Source organism: Lithobates pipiens, unplaced genomic scaffold (genome assembly GCF_037356315.1).
Source record: "Lithobates pipiens isolate NorthernLeopardFrog02 unplaced genomic scaffold, aLitPip1_a1.2 Scaffold_19, whole genome shotgun sequence".
Taxonomy (NCBI): domain Eukaryota; kingdom Metazoa; phylum Chordata; class Amphibia; order Anura; family Ranidae; genus Lithobates; species Lithobates pipiens.
The window spans coordinates 437223951-437249057 of record NW_027507764.1 but is presented as its reverse complement, the minus strand read 5'-3'; the positions used below and the strand labels follow the sequence as shown (position 1 = coordinate 437249057).

Below are 25107 nucleotides of genomic sequence, written 5' to 3'. Positions count from 1 at the left end.
TAGGTAGTGAGGAGTGAAATCAAAAATTTGCACCCTTAGAAATCCTGAAGGCAGTGATTGGTTTTCGGGTTGCCGTACGCGGCTAGACTCCCAAAAAGTCCCACATATGTGGTATCCCCGTACTCAGGAGAAGCAGCAGAATATATTTTGGGGTGAAATTCCACATATAACTATGGCATGTGTGAGCAATATATCATTTAGTGACAACTTTTTGTAAACTTTTTTTTGTGTCATTATTCAATCACTTGGGACAAAAAAAAATATATTCAATGGGCTCAACATCCCATTTTGGAAAGTAGACACCCCAAGGAAATTGCTGAGGGGCATTTGGGGGGGGGGGGGGGGGGTTGTACTGCCCTGCCATTTCAGCACCTTTAAGAAATGAGATAGGCAGTCATAAATTAAAAGCTGTGTAAATTCCAGAAAATGTACTCTAGTTTGTAGACGCTATAACTTCTGCGCAAACCAATAAATATACGCTTATTGACATTTTTTTACTAAAGACATGTGGCTGAATACATTTTGCCCTAAATGTATGACTAAAATTGAGTTTATTCGATTTTTCTTATAACAAAAAGTAGAAAATATATTTTTTTCTCGAAATTTTCGGTCTTTTTCCATTTATATCGCAAAAAATTAAAATCGCAGAGGCAATCAAATACCATCAAAAGAAAGCTCTATTTGTGGGAAGAAAAGGACACAAATTTCATTTGGGTACAACATTGCATGACCGCGCAATTACCAGTTAAAGCAGTGCAGTGCGAAATTGTAAAAAGACCTCTGGTCCTTAGGCTGAAAATTGGTCCGGGGGTGAAGTGGTTAAACTCCATTATGTTACTGGCCGATTAATCGATTATGAAAATAGTAATCAATTAATTGTTGATTAATTGATTTGTTGGTTCAGCCCTAAATCCAACAACTACATGGGACATCAAAGGAACAGAACTAGCAAGATAATATATAGCATAAGGAGCTACAAGATGGCAGAGAAGCATTTAACAACATATCCAAAATGGATCATTTTCTTTATTTCCATGAACAAGAGTTCCCTCTGGAAATGTGTATCCCCATAGCCAATCCTCAGGCCAGTAATACCCTTAAAACACAATATCGGGCACAGTGGTTCAGAGAGGGGTGAGGGTGAATAAAAGTGCTGCCAAAATCCATCCAACTCAGAAGATCATCATCGCCTTATTGCGATTATGTTATGTTATATAGGGCAGTCACTACTGAACCTCCCTCGCACTCCAGCAGATTTCATTGCATTTCATAGAGCCAAGGGGGGTTTTCGGATGAGGGAACTCCATGCATAGATATCATGTTCAATTCCAAGGATGAGCCATAAGTAACCCTATACAATTTGCACAAGTCCTCCAGATAGAAGAGAACTGTTGTACAAAAGAAATTAATACTCAGTCTCCATGAACACGCCCCATAAAGAGGGAGGGCAATACGAGTCATGCCTGACTGGTTTCACCGAGTCCAACCACAGGCAGGCAATAGGCTGGTCTATAAACCAGTATTTGCTTATATAGAATTTAAAACGGCCGCCAAATGCTTTCCTCGCATGCGTCATGTGTGATGACATCATGCATTAATGTAATGTTACACACTAAGCGCAATCTTGTAGAGGTTGATCATGCAATAAGGCGAGAGATATAACAAAAATCCAACTCCTTTTCAAAATTAACATCTCAAAAAACAAAATGTAAAGAAAAAAAAATACATTTTCATTTAATACAACATCTCAAAAAAAAGAAATTCATAATAATTTTTAATCATATTATACAAAGAAGGAAAAAAAATGTCAAAAGCCCTAAACAAAAATGGAAAAGAAAATTCAGTACACGCTGTGTATAGGACCTTCCTCAAAGACAATACACAAGCATCTTTTATGTGTACTCCTTTTTGTGCAACGAACAAGTGGTGACCAGATAAACATTCTAAATCCAAAATGGTAAATATTTAGTTACTTCTAGACCAATGTCAATATCCTTCTTTGAATGTAAAGGATGCAAAATAATACTCAATGGTACAGTAGTACCTAATGCTATATATCAAAGGGCAAAGTTTTGAAGTAAAATACCATATTTATCGGAATATAACGTGCACTTTTTTCCCCTTAAATTCATGGGTGTGTTATACACCGATTCCTACCGTCTCTGAGAGAAAAGGAGCGAGTGCCGTTGAATTACATAGAGCCGCGATCTCCTGTGTAACCAGCGCTCTATCACTCATAGCCACGCCTCCTGGTCCTGCATTGGGCCACTGTTCTGTCTATCATATGAGCAGGGTGGGAGGCGTGGCTGTGAGTGACGGAGCACCAGGTTCACAGGAGATCACGGATCTGTGTAATTCAGCGGTGCTCGCTCCTCCTCTTTCGGAGACAGCAGGGATAATCCAACACTGGCAAGGCTGCAATGATGGGAAAGTTGAGGCTGCAGATGGGTTCTGAACAGGCTGCATTGTTGGTCAATTTAATGGCTGCAGATGGGCAACGAGCATCAAAGTTCTTTATTTAAAATATATGTTTTTTCCCTTAAACTTCCCTCCTAAAATTGGGGTGTTATACGCCTGTGCGTGTTATACACTGATAAATACGGTACTTGTTTGCACTTAAGAAGCAAAACTAAGGTTGTTATTGAAGCGGTTGTAAACACCTGGATGTTTTTTTTATCTTTTTCTTACCTGCAAGGTAATGTTATGTCATCCAACATACCTTGTCAGTAACTTCAGGGAAAAAAGTGTGTGCACCACGCATAAAGACAAATGAGCTGCATAATGCAGGTTAATAGACAACATAACGTGTTAACATTCATGTGGTAATACACTGTAACCTGCCACGCAAGTGTAAAGGCAGACAACATTGTCTATGGTGTGTGTGTGGCAATTGTGTATTTTTTTAGGTTTAGGTTTCATTATAGTTTTGTTTCTTTTACATAAGTACTGTTGCTAGGAGGTTACAATCCACCTGGTGACAGTACAAAACACCAACTGTTGCAGAGCTGCACAATCGATTCAACCCCCCTGACAATCTATATTGCAGAGTTTCCAGATTCTTTCATGTAACAAGTATAGAGAGTTCTCTGCTCACTCTGGCAGTCTGCCAAGCAGCAGTTTGCCAAGTTTTTAACAACATTGTTACTCTTCCATCTTAGATCAAAGGGATAACATTCTGGGGGTAAATGCAGGAAGTTTAACCACTTAAAGTCTAAACCTTTTTCTGACGCTTGTTTCTTACGGTTAAAATCAGATTTTTTTGCAGGAAAATTACTTGGAACCCCCAAACATTATATATATATTTTTATCAGAGACCCTAGGGAATACAATGCCGATTGTTTCAATATTTTATGTCACACTGTATTTGCACAATGGTCTTTCAAACGCAATTTTTTGGAAAAAATACACAATGAATAAAAAAATTTAAAAAATATGAAACCGTAAAGTTAGCCCAATTTTTTTGTTTAATGTGAAAGATGATGTTACGCCATGAGAAAATCACGATCTATCTTCTAAGCAAAAAAATTGTGATTCTCATTTTAGCCAGAATCGTGCAGCTCTACTATGACAGGTCCTAAATAGATCCCTTTATGACCTGGAGAAAGAGCCTGGAGGAGTTCTCGAAGTCCTCCGCTGCTACAGCTCAGCCCTCCAACACTGAAATGCTCAGCAATAAGCACTTTTGCGTTCAAAACATCAGTGAAAACTCAAAAAACATGTTCACTGATCACCTGCTCTGCATCCTAAACAAACCAGAGACCAGAGGATCTCTGACCAGCATGAAGAAAAAATGCCATTCTCATCACTGGCAGGGGACCATAGTGAAAAGGGGGGGGTCAGCGGAGAAGGAATCAGGGCAGCTAAGATGGCATTGAAGCACCAGGCCAGGCATCGGGAGAACCGCTGAGGCATCAGCCATTCATGAATTGGCAGTGTCTCTGCTATGGCCCTGCTATAAGCTCATGGTTGCTGTAGTGACCATAAGCGTAAAGCCTAAGGGAACGCAGCGGGCGTTAGGGTTACCAAGCCAGTCTGCTGGAAGCAGTTCTCTGATGTAATCCTTATGTCCATGGTAGCACAAAATAACATCCAAAAAAAGTCTGATTCAAGCCAACTAACATTTTTCTAATTTGAAACACTTTAGTGATATTGTGCAGTTATACATTATTCATGCACCTTACCTTCACTGAGAAAAAAAGACTGTGCCAAGTGTCGAACAACTTGGGATTTGCTTCCTGGTGGCTTAGATTTCTGCATAACAGGAAGAAAAAAAAAATGTTTTTTTAAAGATGATGTTTAACTCAAACATTTATACACAAGACATAAAAATATCAACTGTCCATCAGGATGCAGACTGAAAATAGAGGCTATCCATTCATTGTGTAAAACAAGCTATCAACTTCACACTGGCTCTACTTGGCAGCAAAACTGCCCTCAAGACCAGTTACTATTGGACACCAATACAATGCATGTGCTTTAGGGTATGAGACTTGAGAATGGGAAATTTTGCTTTGTAATCATCATAGCAAGCTATACTTTGAATTACAATACATTACACCCTTTTGTACGATTCAAGACATGTCATTTAACTGTAATCCAAAGTGCATCTCAACAGTACAATCAGTTAAGTACACTGAAGCACCAAAATTACCAAAGACAGTAAAAATAATTATTGATGCTCAAAAACAGCTTAGGATGAAAATCAGCCTTCACTTTGTGGACAGTTCTTAAAGTAACATTAAAGCTTAATTTTTTTATATTAAAATAACACGTTACATTTACCTGCTCTGTGCAATCGTTTTGCGCAAAGCAGCCCTGATCCTCCCCTCCCGGGTCCCCTGCTGGAGCTCTAGGCTCCTCCTCTTCAGAGAGTGCCACTTTGTATCGGGCACTTGTGCAAGCTCGTCCTGTCTGCATCCATTGATACAGACTGTGAAGGAACCATCCAGCACACAGCTTGGGTGCCTCCGTCAAGATATACATAGTGGCCTCAAGTCTGGACCCAAGAACCAGGTATTATAGCTGAGCACCCAAGACCAGCCAACACTAGCTTAGAAGCAAACTGGAACTCTCTTTATTGAAAATTCACATCAAATATATGGCACAGAAGAAACAGATTAATGCGGGAGACCATGAGCTTGTTTTGGAGCTCAATATATTAGCATCTGCTGAGTCTAACAGTCATTGCTGTTTTGAGCATAGAGGCCCCAAATATGTATCTGGTTCCTCCAGTTCCAGGGTCTGTGTGTTTTGAGTAGATATGGACTTGAGTCCAAAGCAAGACCATTCCAAGGGTCCCCCAGGCACACAGCTCCCAAGAATAGAGCCCCCTCAAACGCCAGGGCCCATAGTCAGTAGGCTACCCTGCAGTCCCCTCCAAAAGCCCCTATCCTGGTTGGGGTCTGTCACATAGACAGTGGGGCTCGGTCCCGCCCCACACTCCCTTGTCACAGAAATTGATTGACAGCAGCGGGAGCCAATGTTTTCCATTGCCATCAATCTGCCTAGTGAGGAGGGAGACGCTGGATCACGATCGAGGTCAGGTAAGTTTAAAGGGTGGGAATGGTGACCCTGCAGCACAGGTTTTTTACCTTAATGCACAAAATGCATTAAGGTAAAAAACCTAAAGGCTTTAGAATAGCCCGACTATGGTTTACCTTTGAAATACATGATGGCCATTACAACTACCAAAAAGCAACTTGGAAATAAATGATGTACAGGAATTGCAATGGATCCCCGTTGCACTCCACTTGAGTGCTTCCGCCAGTACATCGCTTCCTCCAATCTCGACCGTCAGATATCAGATATTACAGCCCATATATTGTAAGAACCAGGCGAGACTAGCTCAGTTACAAAACGGCAACATGGAATACTTTATTGGACAAGAAATACAGGCTTGTATACATTTAATAATAATCCTAACAATAAAACTGTAACCAGAAACATAAATTAACATGATCCAAGTAATCATTTAACCAGCCTAGGTGACTCAGAGGCCTGACCTTTCATGGCAGACTTGCCGTCTTTTAGCTCAGGAGACACAACACACATTATCATAAATAAAAACATAGGACACATTTATACACGGACTGGTCCTTCCCCCTGGAGTCGCTTCAGCCGCTGGAGAGAAGACAGGGTGGCTGGGCTCACTGTCATGCTGTTGGGGATCTGGGCTGACTGCCCAGCATCCCTGGGGTATACAAGTGGAGACCGTAGTCCATTCCACAGGAAATCCATCCATAGTTAGTGTAGGGCAGAGGCCAGCAGAGCTCTGTCCTGTTGACAGCGGATAAGCTGGGCATAGGAGTTTCACTGCATCAAGCTTGTCGCTTGGGAGGGAGGATGACATCCACAGTTCATGCCGATGCTGGGCAGAGGTTGGTAGCACTCTGCCCTGTTGCCAATACTTCTGCTGTGTTTCTGTTAGTAGAGACTACAGGCCCACGAAGGCAGAAGGCAGAGACCTTCTGGGCTGTACGGCTTAAGTAAGCAGGACTGACAAGAAGGATATCATCAACAGGTGAGTCACTGTGGAGAGATAGGATCTGGAAATTAACCAACAGCTGAGCGGCCAGCTCAGAGAAGGAAGGGTTGAGCCCAGTCCTGACCGTACACCCTCCTCAACAACCCCTTCCCCTCGGAGGACCACCAGGCTTGAGGGAAAAACATCTATGGGAATCACGGAGGAGGACATGGGCATGTACGTCCTAGGAGGAGACCCAAGAGCGTTCCTCCGAACCATACCCTTTCCAATGCAACAGGTACTGTATGTGCCCATGGAACAGGACAGGAGTCAACAATGGACTGTACTTCATACTCCTCATGGTTCTTAACTTGTACAGTGTGGGGACATGGCATCGAGGTGGTAAAACGGTTGCAGACCAAAGGTTTTAATAAGGAGACATGGAATACATTTGAGATAGGCATATTAGAAGGAAGGTCTAAAGTGTAAGCCACTGGGTTAATCCTGCGGAGAATACGGAAAGGCTCAATAAATCGAGGTGCCAACTTTCGAGAGGGAACACAGAGTCGGAGGTTGCAAGGACAGCCAGACCCTGTCCCCGACCTGGTAGGAAGGTGCAAACAGGCGTCCGCAGTCAGCATGGAGTCTGTACCTATCATTGGCACATTGCAAAGCCTCCTGAACTTGTGCCCAAGTGGAACGAAGAACATGGAGATGTTCCTCTAACGCAGAAATGCTCTGCAGAGCAAATTAGTCAGGCAACATGGAAGGTTGGAAACCATAGTTCGCTTTAAAGGAGGACAATCGGGAAGCAGAATTCAAGGTACTATCATGAGCAAACTCTGCCCAAGGTAATAAGTCTGACCAGGTATTATGATGGTGAGAAATATAGCAATGTAGGAACTGCTACAAGGACTGGTTGGCTCATTCTGCGGCCCCATTAGACTGCGGGTGAAACGCAGAGGAGAAAGAAAGCTGAATTTCCAACTGTGTACAAAAGGCTCACCAGAACCGGGACACAAACTGGCTACCCCTGTCCGAGACAATCACCTTGGGTAGCCCATGTAAGCAAAAGATCTCCCGAGCAAAAATGGAAGGCAGTTCCTTAGATGTGGGCAACATTTTCGAGAACCAGTCAATCACCATAAGGATAACCCTGGGAGTTGGGTAACTCCACAATGAAATCTATAGACAGATGGGTCTAAGGCCTCTCTCCATTGGGTATGGGTTTGTAGTAGATCCACTGAAAGGTGTTGTGGACTCTTACTCTGAGAACACACGGAACAAACAGCTATGAAGGCGGCTGCATCAGCACGTAGACTAGGCCACCAGAATCGTTGAGAAATGGCCCAAAAGAGCTGATTCTTCCCAGGGTGGCCAGCAGCCTTGGGAGAACGGCAGTACGGAGACTCTCAGGGACAAAGCAGCGGTCACAAGGTTTCTCAGGAGGAGCATAGACCTGAGTGGCAAGAATTTCGTCCCCAAAAGAGGAAGTGAGACTGGTGCAAACCGTAGCCAAAATACGATCAGGAGGAATCACAGAAACCAGAACAGACTCCAACTTAGAAGTGGAGGAAAATTGTTGTGACAAAGTGTCAGCCCTTACATTCTTAGTACCAAGTAAGAATGAGACAATGTAATTGAAACTTGACAAGAACAGAACCCATCGTGCCCTTCTGGGAGAGAGGCGTTTAGCCTCAGACAAGAATGTGAGATTCTTATGGTCAGTAAGAATGAGAACCGGCACAGTAGTACCTTCAAGGAGATGCCTCCATCCCTTAAGGGCTAAAACGATCACCAACTCCCTGTCCCCAATCTCGTAATTGCACTCCGCAGGTGACAATTTCTTGGAAAAGTAGCCATACGGATACATAGCGCTCTCAGGGGTAGAACGGTGAGACAGAAGGGTGCCAACTCCAGTCTCTGAAGCATCAACCTCAAGGATAAAGGGTAACGCAGGATCAGGATGTGCCAACACAGGAGCAGAAACAATGGCATCCTTGAGACTCTCAAAGGCCTTATAGTCCGAAGACCAATTCTGTGGGTTACTGCCCTATCTGGTCATACTAGTCAGGGGTTTGACCAGGGACAAGAAGTTACAAATAAACTTCCGATAATAATTATATACAGTCAGACAAGCCAGAAAGTCAGGAAGCCAGGAATCAGCGTAGTGGAACAGCAAGCAGGATCTGGAGCCAGAAGGAACATCAGCCAAGCAAGTCTAACAAGTATGCAGGAGAGAATCTGTGATGTTGACCAGGCAAAGGAAGAGATCATCCGGGCTGGACAGCTTAAGTAAGCAAGACTGATGAGCAGGATATCATCAACAGGTGAGTCACTGTGGAGAGATGGAATCTGGCAATTAACCGACAGCTAAGCTGCCAGCTCAAAGAAGGAATGGCTGAGCCCAGCCCTGACACTTGGACCCTCTATCTGGTTGCCAGCGCTTCAGCTGGGTTGGTGTTCTCCTGGGGAGGCGTCTGCTGCTGGGACGCTCTTTCTCTGGTACTGTTCACCAGGTGCACAAATCCTTGTTGGGTAGGGGGGGGAATGGCTGCTTCCCCCCAGTCTCTGTAATTGCCACAAGTCCAGGGCATGGGCTGGTGGTCCTTGGGTCCAGTGTCAACACTTTGGCATGTGACTCATCCATAAGATCCTCTGATGAAAAGTCAATTGAATCCCTGCTTTCTGTGAACCATGTCTGGAGAATGAGGACAACTTCCTCTTCTCCCAAGCCCTTGAACTGGCATTGGACAGACGCATTTCTCCTTCCAAGCTCATCCTGTGCAGAAACAGGTTCATCAAGGTCAGTCAACACTTGCTGCATCCGCCATAAGACCTCCACTTCCATAGCTGTGGGCAGCGATGGGCAAAGCACACTATTACTCTGCCCCATTGCTGACACTTCAGCCGAGATTTCAGGTCTGTTGGCTGGTACTTCTGGATAGTTCCGGGCAAGGGGAGCCCAGCCCTGGCACTGAGCAGAGTCTAGCAGCTGTCTGTAGGCAATCTCCAGCCAGAAACTATATCTTCCAGTGCCCAGTGCACTTCTGAGACATTCACTATCTCTTCTCTGAAATCCATGATTTCGTCCAGCCGCCACACCAAATCGCTCCCAAAGTTAGGGCCCCCTAACAGCTTCACGTATAACAGTCCCAGGCCGCAGTAGCCAAAGCCTTCCGTTGGGCTGGCAGCCACTATCCAAGGGTATGCTTGGGATACATGCTCTCATCCAGCCACATCTCTGCTCAGACCAGCCTGCTTAACTGTCTGTTAGCTGTCTGCTCCTTGTGCGGTTTTTCTCGCAAACAGTAAAAAAGGGAAGACAGGCCATATTGGCCCCATAAAGAATGGAGGAAGGACATCTGGTTGCAAAGGATGGGGAGATGGCAAAGATATTGAATTTATTTTCCTCAGTCTTCACGAGGGAATCAGGGGAGGGGGGCTTCAGTAACCAAAACTGCAGTGTTTATCCTTGTGACATATCACAGGAAGCACCCTTATAGCTAACAGAGGACAGAATTAGAATTGGGAAACTTAACATTAATAAACCATCAGGACCGGATGAACTCAGTCAAGTAATTGCCAGACCATTGTTCCTAATTTTTACTGTCAGTCTACTAATTGGAATGGTACCAGTGGATTGGAGAAAAGCCAATGTAGCACCAATATTTAAAAAGAGCCCAAAATACATCCCTGGGAATTACAGACCACTTAGCCTAACATCAATTGTATTTCAAGCTCTTGGAGGGGATGATAACGGACTATATAGAAGATTTTAGTAATGAAAACTGTATAAATTACCAGTAATCAGCATGGATTCATGAAGAACGGAGGTGAGTTGCCATCTAGATAAAGGAAGGCTCGTAGACAAGGTGTATCTAGATTTTGCAAAGTTCAGAGGGTGGTGATAAATGGGAGAATACTCGGAATGGTCAGGGGTGGGTAGTGGGGTCCCATAAGGTTCTGTGCCAAGACCAATCCTATTTAATTTGTTCATAAACGACCTGGAGGATGGGATAAACCATTCAATTTCTATTTGCGGACGATAATAAGCTAAGCAAGACAACGACTTCTCCGCAGGATGTGGAAACCTTGCAAGATCTGAACAAATTAATGGGGTGGGAAACTACATGCCAAACAAGGTTTAATGTAGAAAAATGTAAAATAATGCAACAATATGAATGCAATCTCCACATTAGGGGGAGAACCTCTGGGGGAATTTAGGACGGAAAAGGACCCTGGAGGTCCTAGTAGATGATAGGCTCAGCAATGGCATGCAATGCCAAGCTGCAGCTAACAACGCAAACAGAATATTGGCATGTATTGAAAAAGGGATTAACTCCAGGGATAAAGCGATAATTCTCCCACTCTATAAGACCCCCAATCCGGCCGCACCTGGCGTATACTGTCCAGTCCTGGGCACCAGTCCTTAGGAAGGATGTACTGGAAATGGAGCAATTACAAAAAAGGGGCAACAAAGCTAATAAGGGTCTGGAGGATATTAACCACATCAATACTGGGCACTTTTGCCCCCTTCCTTCCCAGGCCAATTCTTAGATTTCAGCGCTCTCACATTTTCAATGACAATTGCGGGGTCATGCTACACTGTAACCAAATCATTTTTTTATAATTTTGTTCGCACAAATAGAGCTGTTTTTTATTTTTTGTGATATAAGCAAAAGAGCGGAAATTTGGGAAAACAACAATATTTCTTTGTTTACAAGATAACTGAAATACATCACAAGTGATATTATTTGCTGCTGCTCAGTGATTGCAGTATTCTGTCTGCATCTCCCCAAGGTAATACATAAAACCTGGCCTGTTAGTGGGCCCTGAGGACAGGGTTGATGACCACTGCTTTACTGGACAAGAAATACAGGCTTTGAGAAGAACATTCCCCTCTCCTGATCAAATTATCCTAACAAAACAACTGTAACCAGAAACAAATTCCCCAGGCGCGAAGGGGGCATTAAAGCGGGGTTCCACCCTTAAGTGGAACCTCCGCTGATCAGATCCCTCCCCCCCTCCGGTGTCACAATTGGCACCTTTCAGGGGGAGGGGGGTGGAGATACCTGTCAAAGACAGGTATTTACACCCACTTCCGGGTATAGACTCCCGTGGGAGTCTACGCCATTTCCTGTCCTGCCGCGCTGTCTGCTGGGACACACACGGGTCTCAGAGACAGCGCGGAGAATTCCTATTGCGCTGCGCGACTCGCGCATGCGCAGTAGGGAACCGGGAAGTGAAGCCGATTCACTTCACTTCCTGATTCCCTCACCTAGAATGGTGGCGGCAGCAGCCGAGGGCCGAGCGATCGATCGGCCTCGGCATCGCTGGAACCCGGGACAGGTGAGTGTCCATTTATTAAAAGTCAGCAGCTGTAGTATTTATAGCGGCTGGCTTTTAATATTTTTTTTTTGATGGAATCCCTCTTTAACCTTCCAAATGTAAGAGCTTATAATCTAGCATGTCTACAGAGGATAGGCTTAGATTGGATTTCGAATTCCTCTCGCTACTCAAACTTCTTTCTAGAATCGGAAATGACCCAGTCCTACTCTTTAACAGCCCTTCTTCACCTTAAATGGAAGTCTGTTCCATTTATACTTCAACACAATCTTCTGCTACGGGACACTGTTCTAGCCTGGAGAGATTTCAGGAAGAGCCTTAAACTCTCCCCCTTTATGTTCAGACACCTTCCGATACAAGGAAACCCCGTTTCCCTCCGGGAATGGAGCATAAAGCTTCTGCCATCTGGCAGCAGAAGGGCCTCACCAAATTCTCTTCCCTATGCAATGTGGAAACAGGACTCCCTCTTAACTTCTCTACCATAGCTGAAACCTTTACGCTCCCCCGATCCCATGCTCTCCATTTTGGTCAATGCATCAGCTTCTTAAGAGATGCCTACAGAGAGAAAAGCAAGAAATTTAAACTAACCATCACAGACAAATTACTTCAGGATGGTTCTTACACGATCTCAGATATTTACAAACCCTTCCTACAAAAGACCACTCCTACACTGGCTTCCTCGTCAGCAGCCAACTGGGGCAAAGACTTCCCGGATACGGAGCTGGTGAACAAACTCCTGCTAGGTCTCAACCAAATTTATCAACCGATTCCTAATGAAACATGGACAGAAACCCAACTAAAAATACTCCATCAAGCCTACATACCTTTCCTATCAACCAGGAATTACCAGGGCAACACCAACTGTCCTCTCTGTAACCACTCAAGACCCTCCCTGACGCACCGCTTCTGGTCTTGCATCTACATTTCCGCTTTCTGGGACCAGGTCATATCCTACATATTCGATATATCCCTATTGAAACTACCAAAGGACCCTCTCCTCCTCATATTCGGACACTGGGACTCAACTTTCACCTTGGTCCCCCAACACCCACCCCCCATATAAAGACTGGTCTCTGATTTGTCTCCTGATCGCCAGACGAGCCATACTGAAAAATTGGACCTTCACTCATTGCCCAAGCATCTCACAAGTCCAAAAAGAGCCCCTGCATATCCTGTTCAAAGACAGGCTCAATGCTGACTTTAAACTTGAAAGGTCCAAAACCCTCTCCAGATGGCAAGCTTTCATGGACTCGTCACTATCCCCCGAGGAACGGGATAACTTTGAAAACTACTCATTCTCCTACTTGGAGTTTTTCCCTTCATTCCCAGGGAAGACGACCTCCCCTGCTGACCAACACTCTACGGGTGGTCCTTGATCTCTCAAAACGTCAGACCGGATCCCACATCTATTCAACATCACCTCTCTACTCTTTACTATGGACAAAACCTTGGTGACAAAGACTCTCTACCTTTTGCAGCTACAACTTAGTGCACCCCTCTTCCTCATCCCCCCCTCTTTCTTTTGTCTCCCTTTATCTCTCTGTATTTTGCCTTAATACATTGTAATCCTAGGATATTCCCCCCCCCCCCCCCCCCATCAGATCCATCCGGGTACCTTCACCTAGTAAATTATATTTTAGCAGGTTGTATCTTAATCCTGGGACCAACCCACACATGTTTATTTCCTAGCTACGCTACTTCAATTACTCTGTAAAACAATATTGTTACTATTGTTGTGATCTGTTTGCCATAACCTTTCAATAAAATCTTTTGAAAAAAAAATAGTTCATGTTAATTTATGCTTAATTAAGTAATCATTTACCCAGCCTAGGTGACTCAGAGGCCTGACCTTTCAGAGCAGACTTGCCATCTTTTACCTCAGAAGACACAACACACATTATCATAAATATAAACACAGGACACCTTTACACATTTGCAGGAGCTCCCAGAAGTAGCAGACTGTCTGGCTCCAGAGGTCAAAGTGACCAGCTCTTTCAATTACAATGTATAGAATCTAACAAACCAGGAATAGTCTTTGTATATTTCCTGGGAGATATTGTCGATAAATATTACAGTTTCATTTTAAGTAATCCAAGCCACATTCTTAATGTCCATTATTTTCCTGGTCACCCTGTGCACCTAATAGACACAGATAACTTAGACATAGGAGGTGCATGGGGAGCTGAAGTATGGGTTAAGGACGATCCTCTTTTTTACACTTGTTGTTTGCAAGTTAAAATCATTTTTTTTTAGCTCGCAAATTACTTAGAAAAAAATATATATAATGTTTGGGGGTTCTAACACCCTAGAGAATAAAATGGCGGTTGTTGCAATACGTTCTGTCACACCGTATTTGCTCAGCAGTCTTACAAGCGCACTTTTTGTAAAAAATACACATTTGTTAATTAAAATATAAGACAACAGTAAAGTTAGCCCAATTTTTTTTTTTATATTGTGAAAGAGAACGTTGCGCCGAATAAATTGATACCCAACATGTCACGCTTCAAAATTGCACCTGCTCATGCAATGGCGACAAACTTTTACCCTTAAAAATCTCTATAGACAAGGTTTAAAAAGTTCTACAGGTTACCATTTTTGAGTTACAGAGGAGGTCTAGAGCTACAATTACTGCTCTCACTCTAAAGATCACGGTGATACCTCACATGTGTGGTTTGAACACCGTACCCATATGCAGGCACTACTCACGTATGCGTACGAGCTCGTCAGGACAGTAAGCTTTAAAAAAAAAAAAAAAAAACAAACGTCCTATTTTACTTTTAATGTTTTATTGTGATACAAAAAAAAAATTGGGTCCCTTTAATTCCTATTACAAGGAATGTAAACATCCCTTGTAATAGAAAAAAAGCATTACAGGACCTCTTAAGCCCCGTACACACTATCAGATTGTCTGCTGAGTTTTTCCTTCAGATTTACCAAAACCATATAATATGAGGTCAAACCTTAGGAGTTTCAATGTGTATGCAATCAGGCAGGCCCTTCTACTACATGGTTTTGGTAAATCTGAAGGAAAAACTCAGCAGACAATCTGATAGTGTGTACGCGGCTTTACATATGACATCTGAGGTCAAAAAGACCTCAGATCTCATATTTACACTAAAATGCAATATAAAAATAAATAAAAAATTTTAATTTTTTTAAAATAAAAAAAATTCTCCTTTAAGAGCTATGGGTGGAAGTGACGTTTGATGTCGCTTTTGCCCCCCCATGCCTTGGAGCCAAGCCATCTTCCCCTCAGTCGGCAGCCAGGCATCCATGGAAGGGGACACGATTGTCTGCGCTGCTACCGGTGGGTCCAGTAAGCAGCGGAGACGACCAGAGCGCGGCAAGAGGGCACCTCTCCCGCCACCAATAAAAGTGATCTTGCACGTAACCTCTGCAGAGACCACTTTTATCTCAGAGAAATGCATGCCGTTCCCCAAAATACCAGGGTTATAGCAGCTAGCTGCTGCCATAACCCCGGTATTTAGCATCAAAGTACCAACGTACGGGTACGGCGATTTGTGCGAAGTGGTTAAGTAATCCAAGCCACATGCTTAATGTCCATTTTCTTGGTCAACCTGTGCCCCTAATAGTCACAGGATGACTTAGACATAGGCGGTGCATGGGGAGCTGAAGCAAGGGTGTTTCAACCACTCCAAGGGATTCTGGGTTCCACCAGCCCCCCGCCCAAAGTGACTCCCATCACAGGAATTCTCTGTACTATTTCTGCTGTTCACATATTGGCCTAATCAAAGCGACTTGTGAGTTTTAACATATTTTTGCAGTCTTCAAATGACTACATCCATAGTATAAATATATATGTCGATTTAATTACAGTCCCATAGATCAGATTTAGAGAGATACTATATCCAGAAACAAAAATGTATCACAGCTTGACAATTCTTAGATGTGGTGGTTACACTAGTTTTCTCTTTTAGGCTTTTTTTCCCCCTCTATTTTCACATCGTGATCCTGCCAGTAAATCTGTTACTTTTGAACTTCCTTTAACAGACTAAGCTGTCCAGCAAGGTAGCAGTTAGAGCATGTCATTTACCACTGACAGGGGTGCTTAAAATGTTCAGTTTTTATCCATTTATGTAAAACATGTAGCAGGTGACATTTTGGGCAAGATGTCATACGCATGTAAATTTAGTTTTTTGCCTCAGAACACTAGGGGTTCTGAGGGTTAATTACATAGGCCTTAGCATCAGTCTGGGCAGGTTGTGTTTGGAAGTTCTGCCTGGTCATGTGAACAGAGAGGTGCACACCACATGCCAGAACCAGGCCTGGCTGGATGTTTAGGCATCAGCCTTCTCGGAACCCATCAGTGGGAGTGCCGGGGCCCGCTGAGGAGGCTGGGAAGAGGTACTTAAAAAGGTGTGGGTCACGTGTTCGGGGAGAGGAGTTTGTGAGACCCGTGTGGTCTGTTCTGGTTCCAGGACCGGGGTAGTCCCGTGAGGGGTCCCGGGGTGTTCGACACCCCGCAACATGTTCCTGTTGAAGACCCCTGATAGACCTGCCTGGTCTGGGGTAGGGATCCGTCTGTTACCGAGTCTCGGACCCGGCTGGTCCGAGGTGCAGGAACTGAGGGAGGATTCAAGGTGTCCGGGTGTGCTCTCAGCTTGGAGAGGCACCACAGCTCATGGAAGTGACCGGGGGAGGACTCTTTGGAGGAGGGACGGCAAGTGGCATCCTGGGAAGTGCCTGGTTGCTGAGTTGGGAAGGACATTGATGAATTCACGCTTTTCCAGTACCATTGAGGTGACGGGAAACGTTCCAGGTACTGAGGAAAAGGTTCCTGTTCACCTTTAGTTACAACTCGTCCACAGGACTGTTTCAAGTTTTGAGTCATCGTGCTGACTGCCATGATCTCTGGCTAGAGATCTGTTCAGCTTTGAAGTACCCAGCTGCGAGTGGCTACTCTCTGGGTGGAAGTAGAGACTTTGCTAGACCTGAAGTTCAAGGTGCCCGAGTTCTTCCCCCGTGCCCTCTGTTCCCACAAGAGACTGTGTTATTGGATGTTACTACTGCAAAATAAAACCTTTGTTAAAGGACTTCATCTGTGTCAGTGTTCAAGTCATTGGGTATCAACCCTGGGAACCCCTATATGTGCAAGAGCAGGCCGAGAGAAGGTAACTGGTAAGCCCAACAAGTCCAGGCCACCTAGCAAGGGTGGTGGCCGCTACAAACATTTATCCTAGATAGAAGAAATTTTTTTTTAATGTAACTGCTTTAACCACTTCAATACTAGGCACTTAAAGTGGAGGGCCACCCTGAAAAACAAAAATACATAAAAAATCTGAAAAAAAAATAAAAATGAAAAAAACTTTTTTTTTTTTTACTTACCAGAAATGCCTGTTGCTAGGCACATCGTCCTAATCTGCTTCTTCCTCCTCCGCGGTGATCTTCGGTCTTCTCTCCCCCGTGTGGCGTCTTCTGGGTAATAGGGCGCTGTGTGTTCTGGGAACTGTGTGTCCTAGAACACAGCACGCCCCATTCACAAAGCGCTGCGCGACTCGCGCATGCGCAGTAGGAAACGGCAGGGAAGCGCAAGGCTCCACTGCCCGTTTCCCTTAGTTAAAATGGTGGCACCGAGGGACGGGTCAGCCTCGGGCGACCGACATCGCGGGCGCCCTGGACAGGTAAGTCTGCTTATTAAAAGTCAGCAGCTACAGTGTTTGCAGCTGCTGACGTTTCAATTTTATTTATTTTTTTAAACTGGCTCTCCTCTTTAAACACCTTCCTGCCCAGACCAATTTTGAGCTTTTAGCACTGTCGCACTTTGAATGACAATTGCGCAGTCATGCTTACACTGTACCCAAATGACATGTTTATAATTTTTTTTCCACAAATATAGCTTTCTTTTGGTGGTATTTGATCACCTCTACGGTTTTTATTTTTTTGCTAAAAAAAAAAATTTTTTTTTGAAAAAAAATGGTTTTTTTTGTTTCAGTTTCAAAACTTTGTAAATAAGTAAGTTTTCTCCTTCACTGATGGGCACTGATGAGGTGGCACCAATGAAGTGGCACTGATGAGGTGGCATTGATGGACACTGATATGTGGCACTGATAGGTGGCACTGATGGGCGACACAAAATTGCACTGATAACTGGCACGGATTGGCATGGATAGGCGGCACAGATGGGTATGGATAGGGGGCACAGATGGGCATGGATGGGCACTGAGAGGTGGCACAGATAGCTGGCACGGATGGGCACTGATAGGCGGCATTGTACTGTATTATAGTGTACTAATGGATGCCAATCAGTGCCAAACAATAATGCATGCCAGTAATGCCCATGGTGGGCACTGACTGGCATCCCTGGTGGTCTAGGGTGGCAGACCTGGTGCTGGGCATCCCTGGTGGTCCAGTGCGGGCATTCTGGGGGGGGCTGCGCTGATAATCGATCAGCACAGACCGCATCCCGTCAGAGGAGCAGCCGATCGGCTGTCTTCTACTCGTGTCCGACAGACGCGAGTGAGGAAAAGCCGATCACTGGTTCTTCCTATTTATACTGTGATCAGCCGTGATTGGACACTGCTGATCATGTGGCAAAGAGTCTCCATCAGAGACTCTTTACCGAGATCGTAGTTGCGGGTGTCAGACTGACACCCCGCAACAACGATCTTCGCGATGCGTGCCCCTGGGGTCGCGCAGCGGCTCAAAATCCTGATCACGTCATATGACGTCCGGTCAGGATTTTGAAACCACTTTGCCACAGTGTTTCTGCTATAGTGTGGGCGGCAAGTGGTTAAAAATGTTAGCTGGAGCTCAGCTTTAATTTTTTTAATCAAGTTTAAATATCTGCTGCTGCATCTAACTCCAACTTCTCCCCAGATTGACTGGCAAGCTGCAATATATAAATTTTCTGTTGTTGGGTTTATTACCACTTTAACCTCTTTACACCAGCTATACGCATATATAAAAAAGGTACACTCGTACATGGCGGGTGGACCTTAACCAAAATGGAAACAATGCTGTGCCGAGAGTGTGCACCCTGCGCACATGCAGGACTTTTCAAAAATGTTTTTTCACCTGTAAACGCAGTGGTATAGAGTCTCATAGGATTTAAAAGGAAACATTTTCCTTGCATTTTTCTTGCAAGGTAAAAACGCAGGAAAAATATATGAGTGTGAAAAGGGCCCTAAGGCTTTGAAAGCAATTAGTGGTTCTTAAAGTAAACCTATCGGGAGAAACATAAAAGACTGCGGTTGTGATTATCTAATTGTGATAACGTTAGTTTCCGTGCTATCATCGACATGCAACAAGTTTACAGATAAGTTCTTATGACAGTGTTAATCCGTGTACTGTAGTTATTCCAGGATGGGGGTTTCCAAATGCTGGAGCCAGTCAGCTACCATAACACACAGGAAATATTTTAAAAGGAGATGATCAGCAATGGCAAGCCTTCATGTTTGTTTAGGTTAGGAAACAATCACATCGATCAGATTCTGTCTTCCTAATCATGAACATATAGGTATGCAAGTCTAAAAATTATTTATTCTATGGCGTCAACTCACAAGCATCTATTTTTTATTTTTATTTTTTTGCCGTTATGGAAAATGCTACCTTTTCTCCTGGACACTTATGAAATCCCTCGCCACATTTCATCCATGCTTTGTTGAGTGATGATGGTTTCATTACTCCTTCTCCAGTGGATTTATTTGCACTGTTACTGGCGTCATCTGGGAAGCGTGCATGCATCTTATCTGCAGATCTTTTCCTCTAAAAAACAACACAGTATATGTTAAATGTGCATACAATCGCCAGATTTGTTCACATCAATTTAGTGGTTGGAAAACAGAAATATCCTATACAAGGAATTCACCAAACAACCATCTTAAAGTGGTATTAAAGCCAAATATAAAAAATAAATAAAAATGTATTGCATCAGGTGGCTGCATTAATATTTTTTTTGCCTATTTTTACCTGCTGCACATGCCAGTAAAGCTATTATTTTTCTACTTCTTTTAACACGTGTCTAAATCTACCTCTCCTTGGATGCACAATCAACTTTTCAGAGGCAACTGATAAGCGCTGAGGAGGTGATGATGTCTCACCACCTGTTTTAATCCCATTTTTGCCAACAAATGCACCACAACCACAAGCTTAAAGTGTATGTTACCCCAACATTTTACATTTCTGATATGTGTTTGTGTTACCATGTACTTGCAGTAAAAAGTATCCTGCTCTCTTTGTATTGCTTCCGTTATGTGAAAATATTTGGCGATCCTGCCAGTCACCTTGCTTTTCCTAGAGATCTTCTTTAAGGGCAGATTCCCACCAGGGGGCGGCTATTCCAGTGCAGTGCCACCACAAAACAAGGCAAAATGCCATGCCTCAGTTCATGCCACTGCGTTGAGGTGGCATGTGCTGAAAAACGTGCAGCCTGCAGTACTTTTTTCCGCGTAGCACAGTATGAGGTGATCCACCACCTCGTTAATGGCCTGTGTTGATGGCATCAGTTTGAGATTCTTCTGACCCGAAGCTGACCACCTCCTGAACTGCATTTGACTTGCTTCAAGTGGGTCTGCATTCCTAGAGGCTTAAATTCAATTTGAATTAAAGTGGTGATGTCATGAATTTTCTACTTGACTTTTCTCCTAAACAGTGTGTGTTAACTAAATACTTAACTGTTTTGTATAAGGCAGTTTACTGATTAATGAAGGTTTGTGGGACCCTGGAGTTCTGCTTTAAAATGACTTAAGTCCAATAACACAGGCCCTAGATTATTCTGCATGAAATCTGTCAATGCATTAAGCAAAGGCAATAAACCCAGCAGGCGTCTGGCGAATGCCTTACGGACTACTAGGGCACACATTAAGACGAAAGAGGACACTGTTGAGAAATTCACTAGAGATTGCCCAGACCTTCTGGGAATTTTGCACAACCTTGTACAAGTTGCCAACTGCCACACGAGCCAACTGCTTCTACAGATGCTAAACTAGTGTTGGCTCAACAATACTTAGAATCTTCGGGGATGCCAGGACTCTCGGATGATGCTCTGGAACTCAATAATCCAATTTCCATGGACGAATTCCTCGCTGCTCTGAAAACCATGAAAATGGGCAAGGCCCTGGCCCGGATGGGTATTCATTGTCTTATTATAAGACATTTTCGGACTTACTGGCTCCGCTTTGTGTCTGCATTCAATTCTTTACGAGATGATCATACTATTCCTGTCCTGACTCTGCAACAGCATGTTACGGTGATCCCTAAGGACGGGGAAGGATCCAGGTCAATTTGCCAGTTATTGCCTCATATCGCTTCTTAATGTAGAACTTTAAATTTTCATCAAAATACTGGTGAATAGATTGCTCCTGCATATCCGCTCCATGTGGACCAATCCGGTTTTACTCCTGCTAGAGAAGGTCATGACAACATTCAATGGGCGCTGAATGCGATTCACCATATCCAGATATTAAGGGTATCAAGACTAAGGCCTATGAACATAAATTGGCTGCGTATGCAGACAATTTAATATTCTTCACCACATAGCCAATTGTCTCTCTTTCCATCTCTTTCAGAACTCAATAGATTTGGTCAACTGTCCAATTCTAAAATTTATTTTAGCAAAATCGGAAGTCATGGATGTTGAATTATCCACCCAGACATGACAACAATTGAGCCAATCGTTCAACGTTAGGTGGATGGATTCTTACATTCGTTATCAGAGAACTTGTGTGTGACCATGTGTAGGCAAGGCAAGCTTGAGCGGAATTTCGTCAGTAAAACCATCCAAGATTTTTCCGAACGAAATTCCGCTCATGTGTACAGGGCATTAATCTAGATATCTGTTGATGGGATGAAGAAACGTTTACATGGTTTGGGCGGTCTAATGTCCCCAAAATAAATGTCATGCTGACTCTTATTTGCCTTTTCCAGACATTGCCCATTAAGCTCCCACACAGTTTTCTGTCATATTTACACAGTTTGGTTAGGCACACCCCCCCCCCTAGAATCCATTATGTCTCTCCCTAAAATTCAGGGGGGGGGGGGTATGGGTTTCCCAGCCCCCAGTGAAATACTATGAAGCCTCGCATTTAACTAGAATGGAGGAGGTACTAGGAGGGAAGTTACAAGCTTTTAACATGGTGGTACAGAATGCTGGCTAAGTTACACGGGATATACCCCCAGGTCTCGGATACTTGGTGGCGCTGTGGGAACTCTTTTACATGTTTTGTGGGAATGCTCAAAATTAACCAATTTCTGGAAGGACATAGAAACTACAATTGCGACCCTGACAGGAGTTTCCCTCAATAGAAACACGGCAGCTTATTTACTTAATGATACCCCCTTATATAACAAAAAGTTTCATTCTTTACTCAGACATCTAAATATGGCCGCCAAAGCCCGCATTTCCGGCCCGATGGAAAAATACATGTCCTCCCACAATAGCTCATTAGCAGACAAAACTGCCAGAAATTCAGGTTATGGAAAATCTCACCATGGCTTTGAAGGAACAGGAGGCAAAGTATTGTAACATTTGGACTCCTTACTTCTATTAGAGCAGTGGTTCTCAACCCCTGTCCTCGGGACCCACTAACAGGTCAGATTTTAATATTACCTTGGGAAGATGCAGACTAGAATACTGCAATAAATGAGCAACAAATAAAAAAAAAAAAAACCTGTGATGTATTTAAAGTGGAAGTAAACCCATCGATTTAAATAGTTAAAAAAAAAAAGGCATGCAGGGAATGCTAACTGCACATTGGCTGTGCTCTCAGCCAAACTATCAAACCATCCAATGGCTGGTGTCATAACGAATCACATGTGCAGCACCATAGCAGTTGAAGATTAAACAGAGGTAAAGATGGCAGCTTCCTTGGCTGAAAACGTTAGGGGAGTTTACTTCCACTTTAAGTTATCTTGCAAACCTGGCCTGTTAGTGGGTCCTTAGGACAGGCGTTGAGAACCACTGCATTAGAGGTATCAGACACCGCTTGCGTCTCAGTCGCCATGGTTTTTTCAATATGTCAGTGAGTGTACTGAGCCATGAAGGGTGTTCTCTGATGTATGGAACTCATTCCCTTCCTCCCATCCCGCTTCTTTCTTTTGTGTTTTATTTTTCTTTCTTGTCCAATATTCACTTTCTATCCTGTCTTAGGAGTCTACACTCTGTTTTATACTATACTGTGCTTTCTGGAACCAATTATTCGGTCTCATACATAAATATTGTGATGATCCGGGGTGATTAGGTTCAAGTGGTGCATGCAGTTTTCCAGAAACGTGCCACTCCAGGCTGTGTTTTAGGGCATGGCAGCCCACTTTTAAAGGAAACGAAAAAGTTCAAACAAACAGTAATCTTCCCTCGCAGGGGGTTCCACAATCACTGTATAAACAAACTATAGCCTCCTGGCTTAAAAATAAAATATGTACAAGACCTTAAAAACGCTTAAAGCTTACGTACTGGATATCAGCATAAACGTGCATACATATGTTCTGCCCTGTTATGCCAACAAGCTCTGAGATTGTAAATAATATACTCTGCGCTTATGGCAAACCCTGGTTTTCTTTAGGTGAGCTGCTAAAACACTACTCCATCACCCTACTACAAGGGAAGCACTATAAATCAAATAACCATTAAATGGGCTCTCGTTTAGGTGTTCATACAATAAGTGCTTTTTAAACCATACAACAAAATATCAAAAATGCCTTTGGCTTGCGTCTCGTTTCAACGTGTCCAAGTGCTGTGTCTCAAGTTCACATGTAAAAATATAAATCGCCTTTTGTGCAAATTTGCAGTGCATTCCACTCTAAACACCTCAAGTGATTTCAAGCAAACTCCCTATTTTTTTAAAGCTCTGAGATTGGTTGCATAATGCCAAAAGGTTGGTGGAGGGCATGTGCCTTATGCAAGAAACCTAATAGGCATAAAAAGGGAATATTGTTTAATGCTTGTATAACCTCACTCAGATTATTTTTTTTGCCTGTGCCCCATTGTGGTGATTTTCCTTATAACCCCACACAACTCCATGAATACTAAAGTTTTGTATCAAGAACTGCAGAGTAAACCAAGGAAAAGAAGGGAGGGTGTCCTGTACTCCAAGAAAATACAGGCGAGTCAAAATTCCTTTCATCTTATTGATACAGTACAGAAGCAACATTCACACACCATGTGATGTCCCCAAGCAATGAATATGAAGACCCAAGTGCAGAGTTCCACTGTGAGAAAAGCAGCATCCACAGAAGATTGTATGTAGAACTGGTAAACTTTGAAAAGTATGAACAGAACAGATTTTTTCTTAGGGCTCCTTTCACACTAGTACACTCCAATGTACAACCTAAAAGTGACTTTGATGAGACTTTTTTTTTTTACACACTTTGGCATTAAAATTGTGTCAAAGTCAGATCAAAGTAGTGCAGGAATCTTTTCTGAAGTAGCAGCAACTCCAGTATCTCTCAGAGATGCATGGCATTTCACATCTTGTGACTTTGGGTCTCAAAAGCCCTTGTACACGCGATTGGAGATTCCGACGGAATGTGTCCGATCGGAGCGTTTTGTCGGATATTCCGACTGTGTGTGGTATTCATTGGACTGTTTCCGTCGGACCAAATTTTCCAACTTGCCGGAAATATTTTCCGACAAAATGCTCCGATTGGACATACTCCGATCATGTGTAGAGAATTCCGATCGGACAAAGTGCCACACATGCTCAGATCAAATTCCTACATCAAAGCTATTGGCTACTAGCCTGAACATAGTCCCGCCGTAACGAAATAAAGTCATCACGTCGGATTTTCAGAAAACTTCATCTGACCGTGTGTACACAACAGTTTCGGACAAAATCTGACGGATTTGGTTGTCGGAATCTCTGACCGCGTGTACAAGGGTTAAGTCACACAATTGTAAAAGAAGCCTCGTACACACGATCGGATTGTTGGCACACATAGCGTCAGACTTTTGTCCGAAGGGCGTGTGCCGTGAACTTGTCTTGCATACAAACGGTACACAATTGTCGGGCAACAAACGCGAACGTAGTTACGCACTACGAACCGGTAAAGATGAATCTGCTAATTTAGTGTTAGCAGAAGTTTGGCGAGTGTTGATTTGTGCTTTTTAGTTCGTGCTTGTCAGTTTGTTTCTGAGGGGCCATTCGTCAACCAGCCCTGTTGCGGAATCAGAAGGGAGAACATGCTGTTATTGGAATTGGAGTTATTGCTTTAACCCAAGTCCAGTCCAGGAACAGGAGGAGTTCTTGGACCAAAAATTGTATGCTTAATTGTGACCAATTATGTCATATGCCTTTGCTGCGGGAATAATCCGGATGATTTTCGGAAATTATCTCTGGGTG

General features: G+C 43.5%; 1 protein-coding gene across 1 annotated transcript in view; it reads right to left on the bottom strand.

Moving 5' to 3' along the window:
• The window catches only part of SPIDR (scaffold protein involved in DNA repair), a 1142324-nt gene that overhangs the window by 1084150 nt on the left and 33067 nt on the right, over positions 1-25107 (bottom strand). Inside the window, exons 2-3 of the mRNA XM_077492658.1 lie at positions 19382-19537; positions 4182-4251 (exon numbers count right to left, since the gene is read on the bottom strand). Of these exons, the coding sequence (XP_077348784.1) occupies positions 4182-4251; positions 19382-19537 (226 nt within the window). The remainder of the gene's footprint in view (positions 1-4181; positions 4252-19381; positions 19538-25107) is intronic.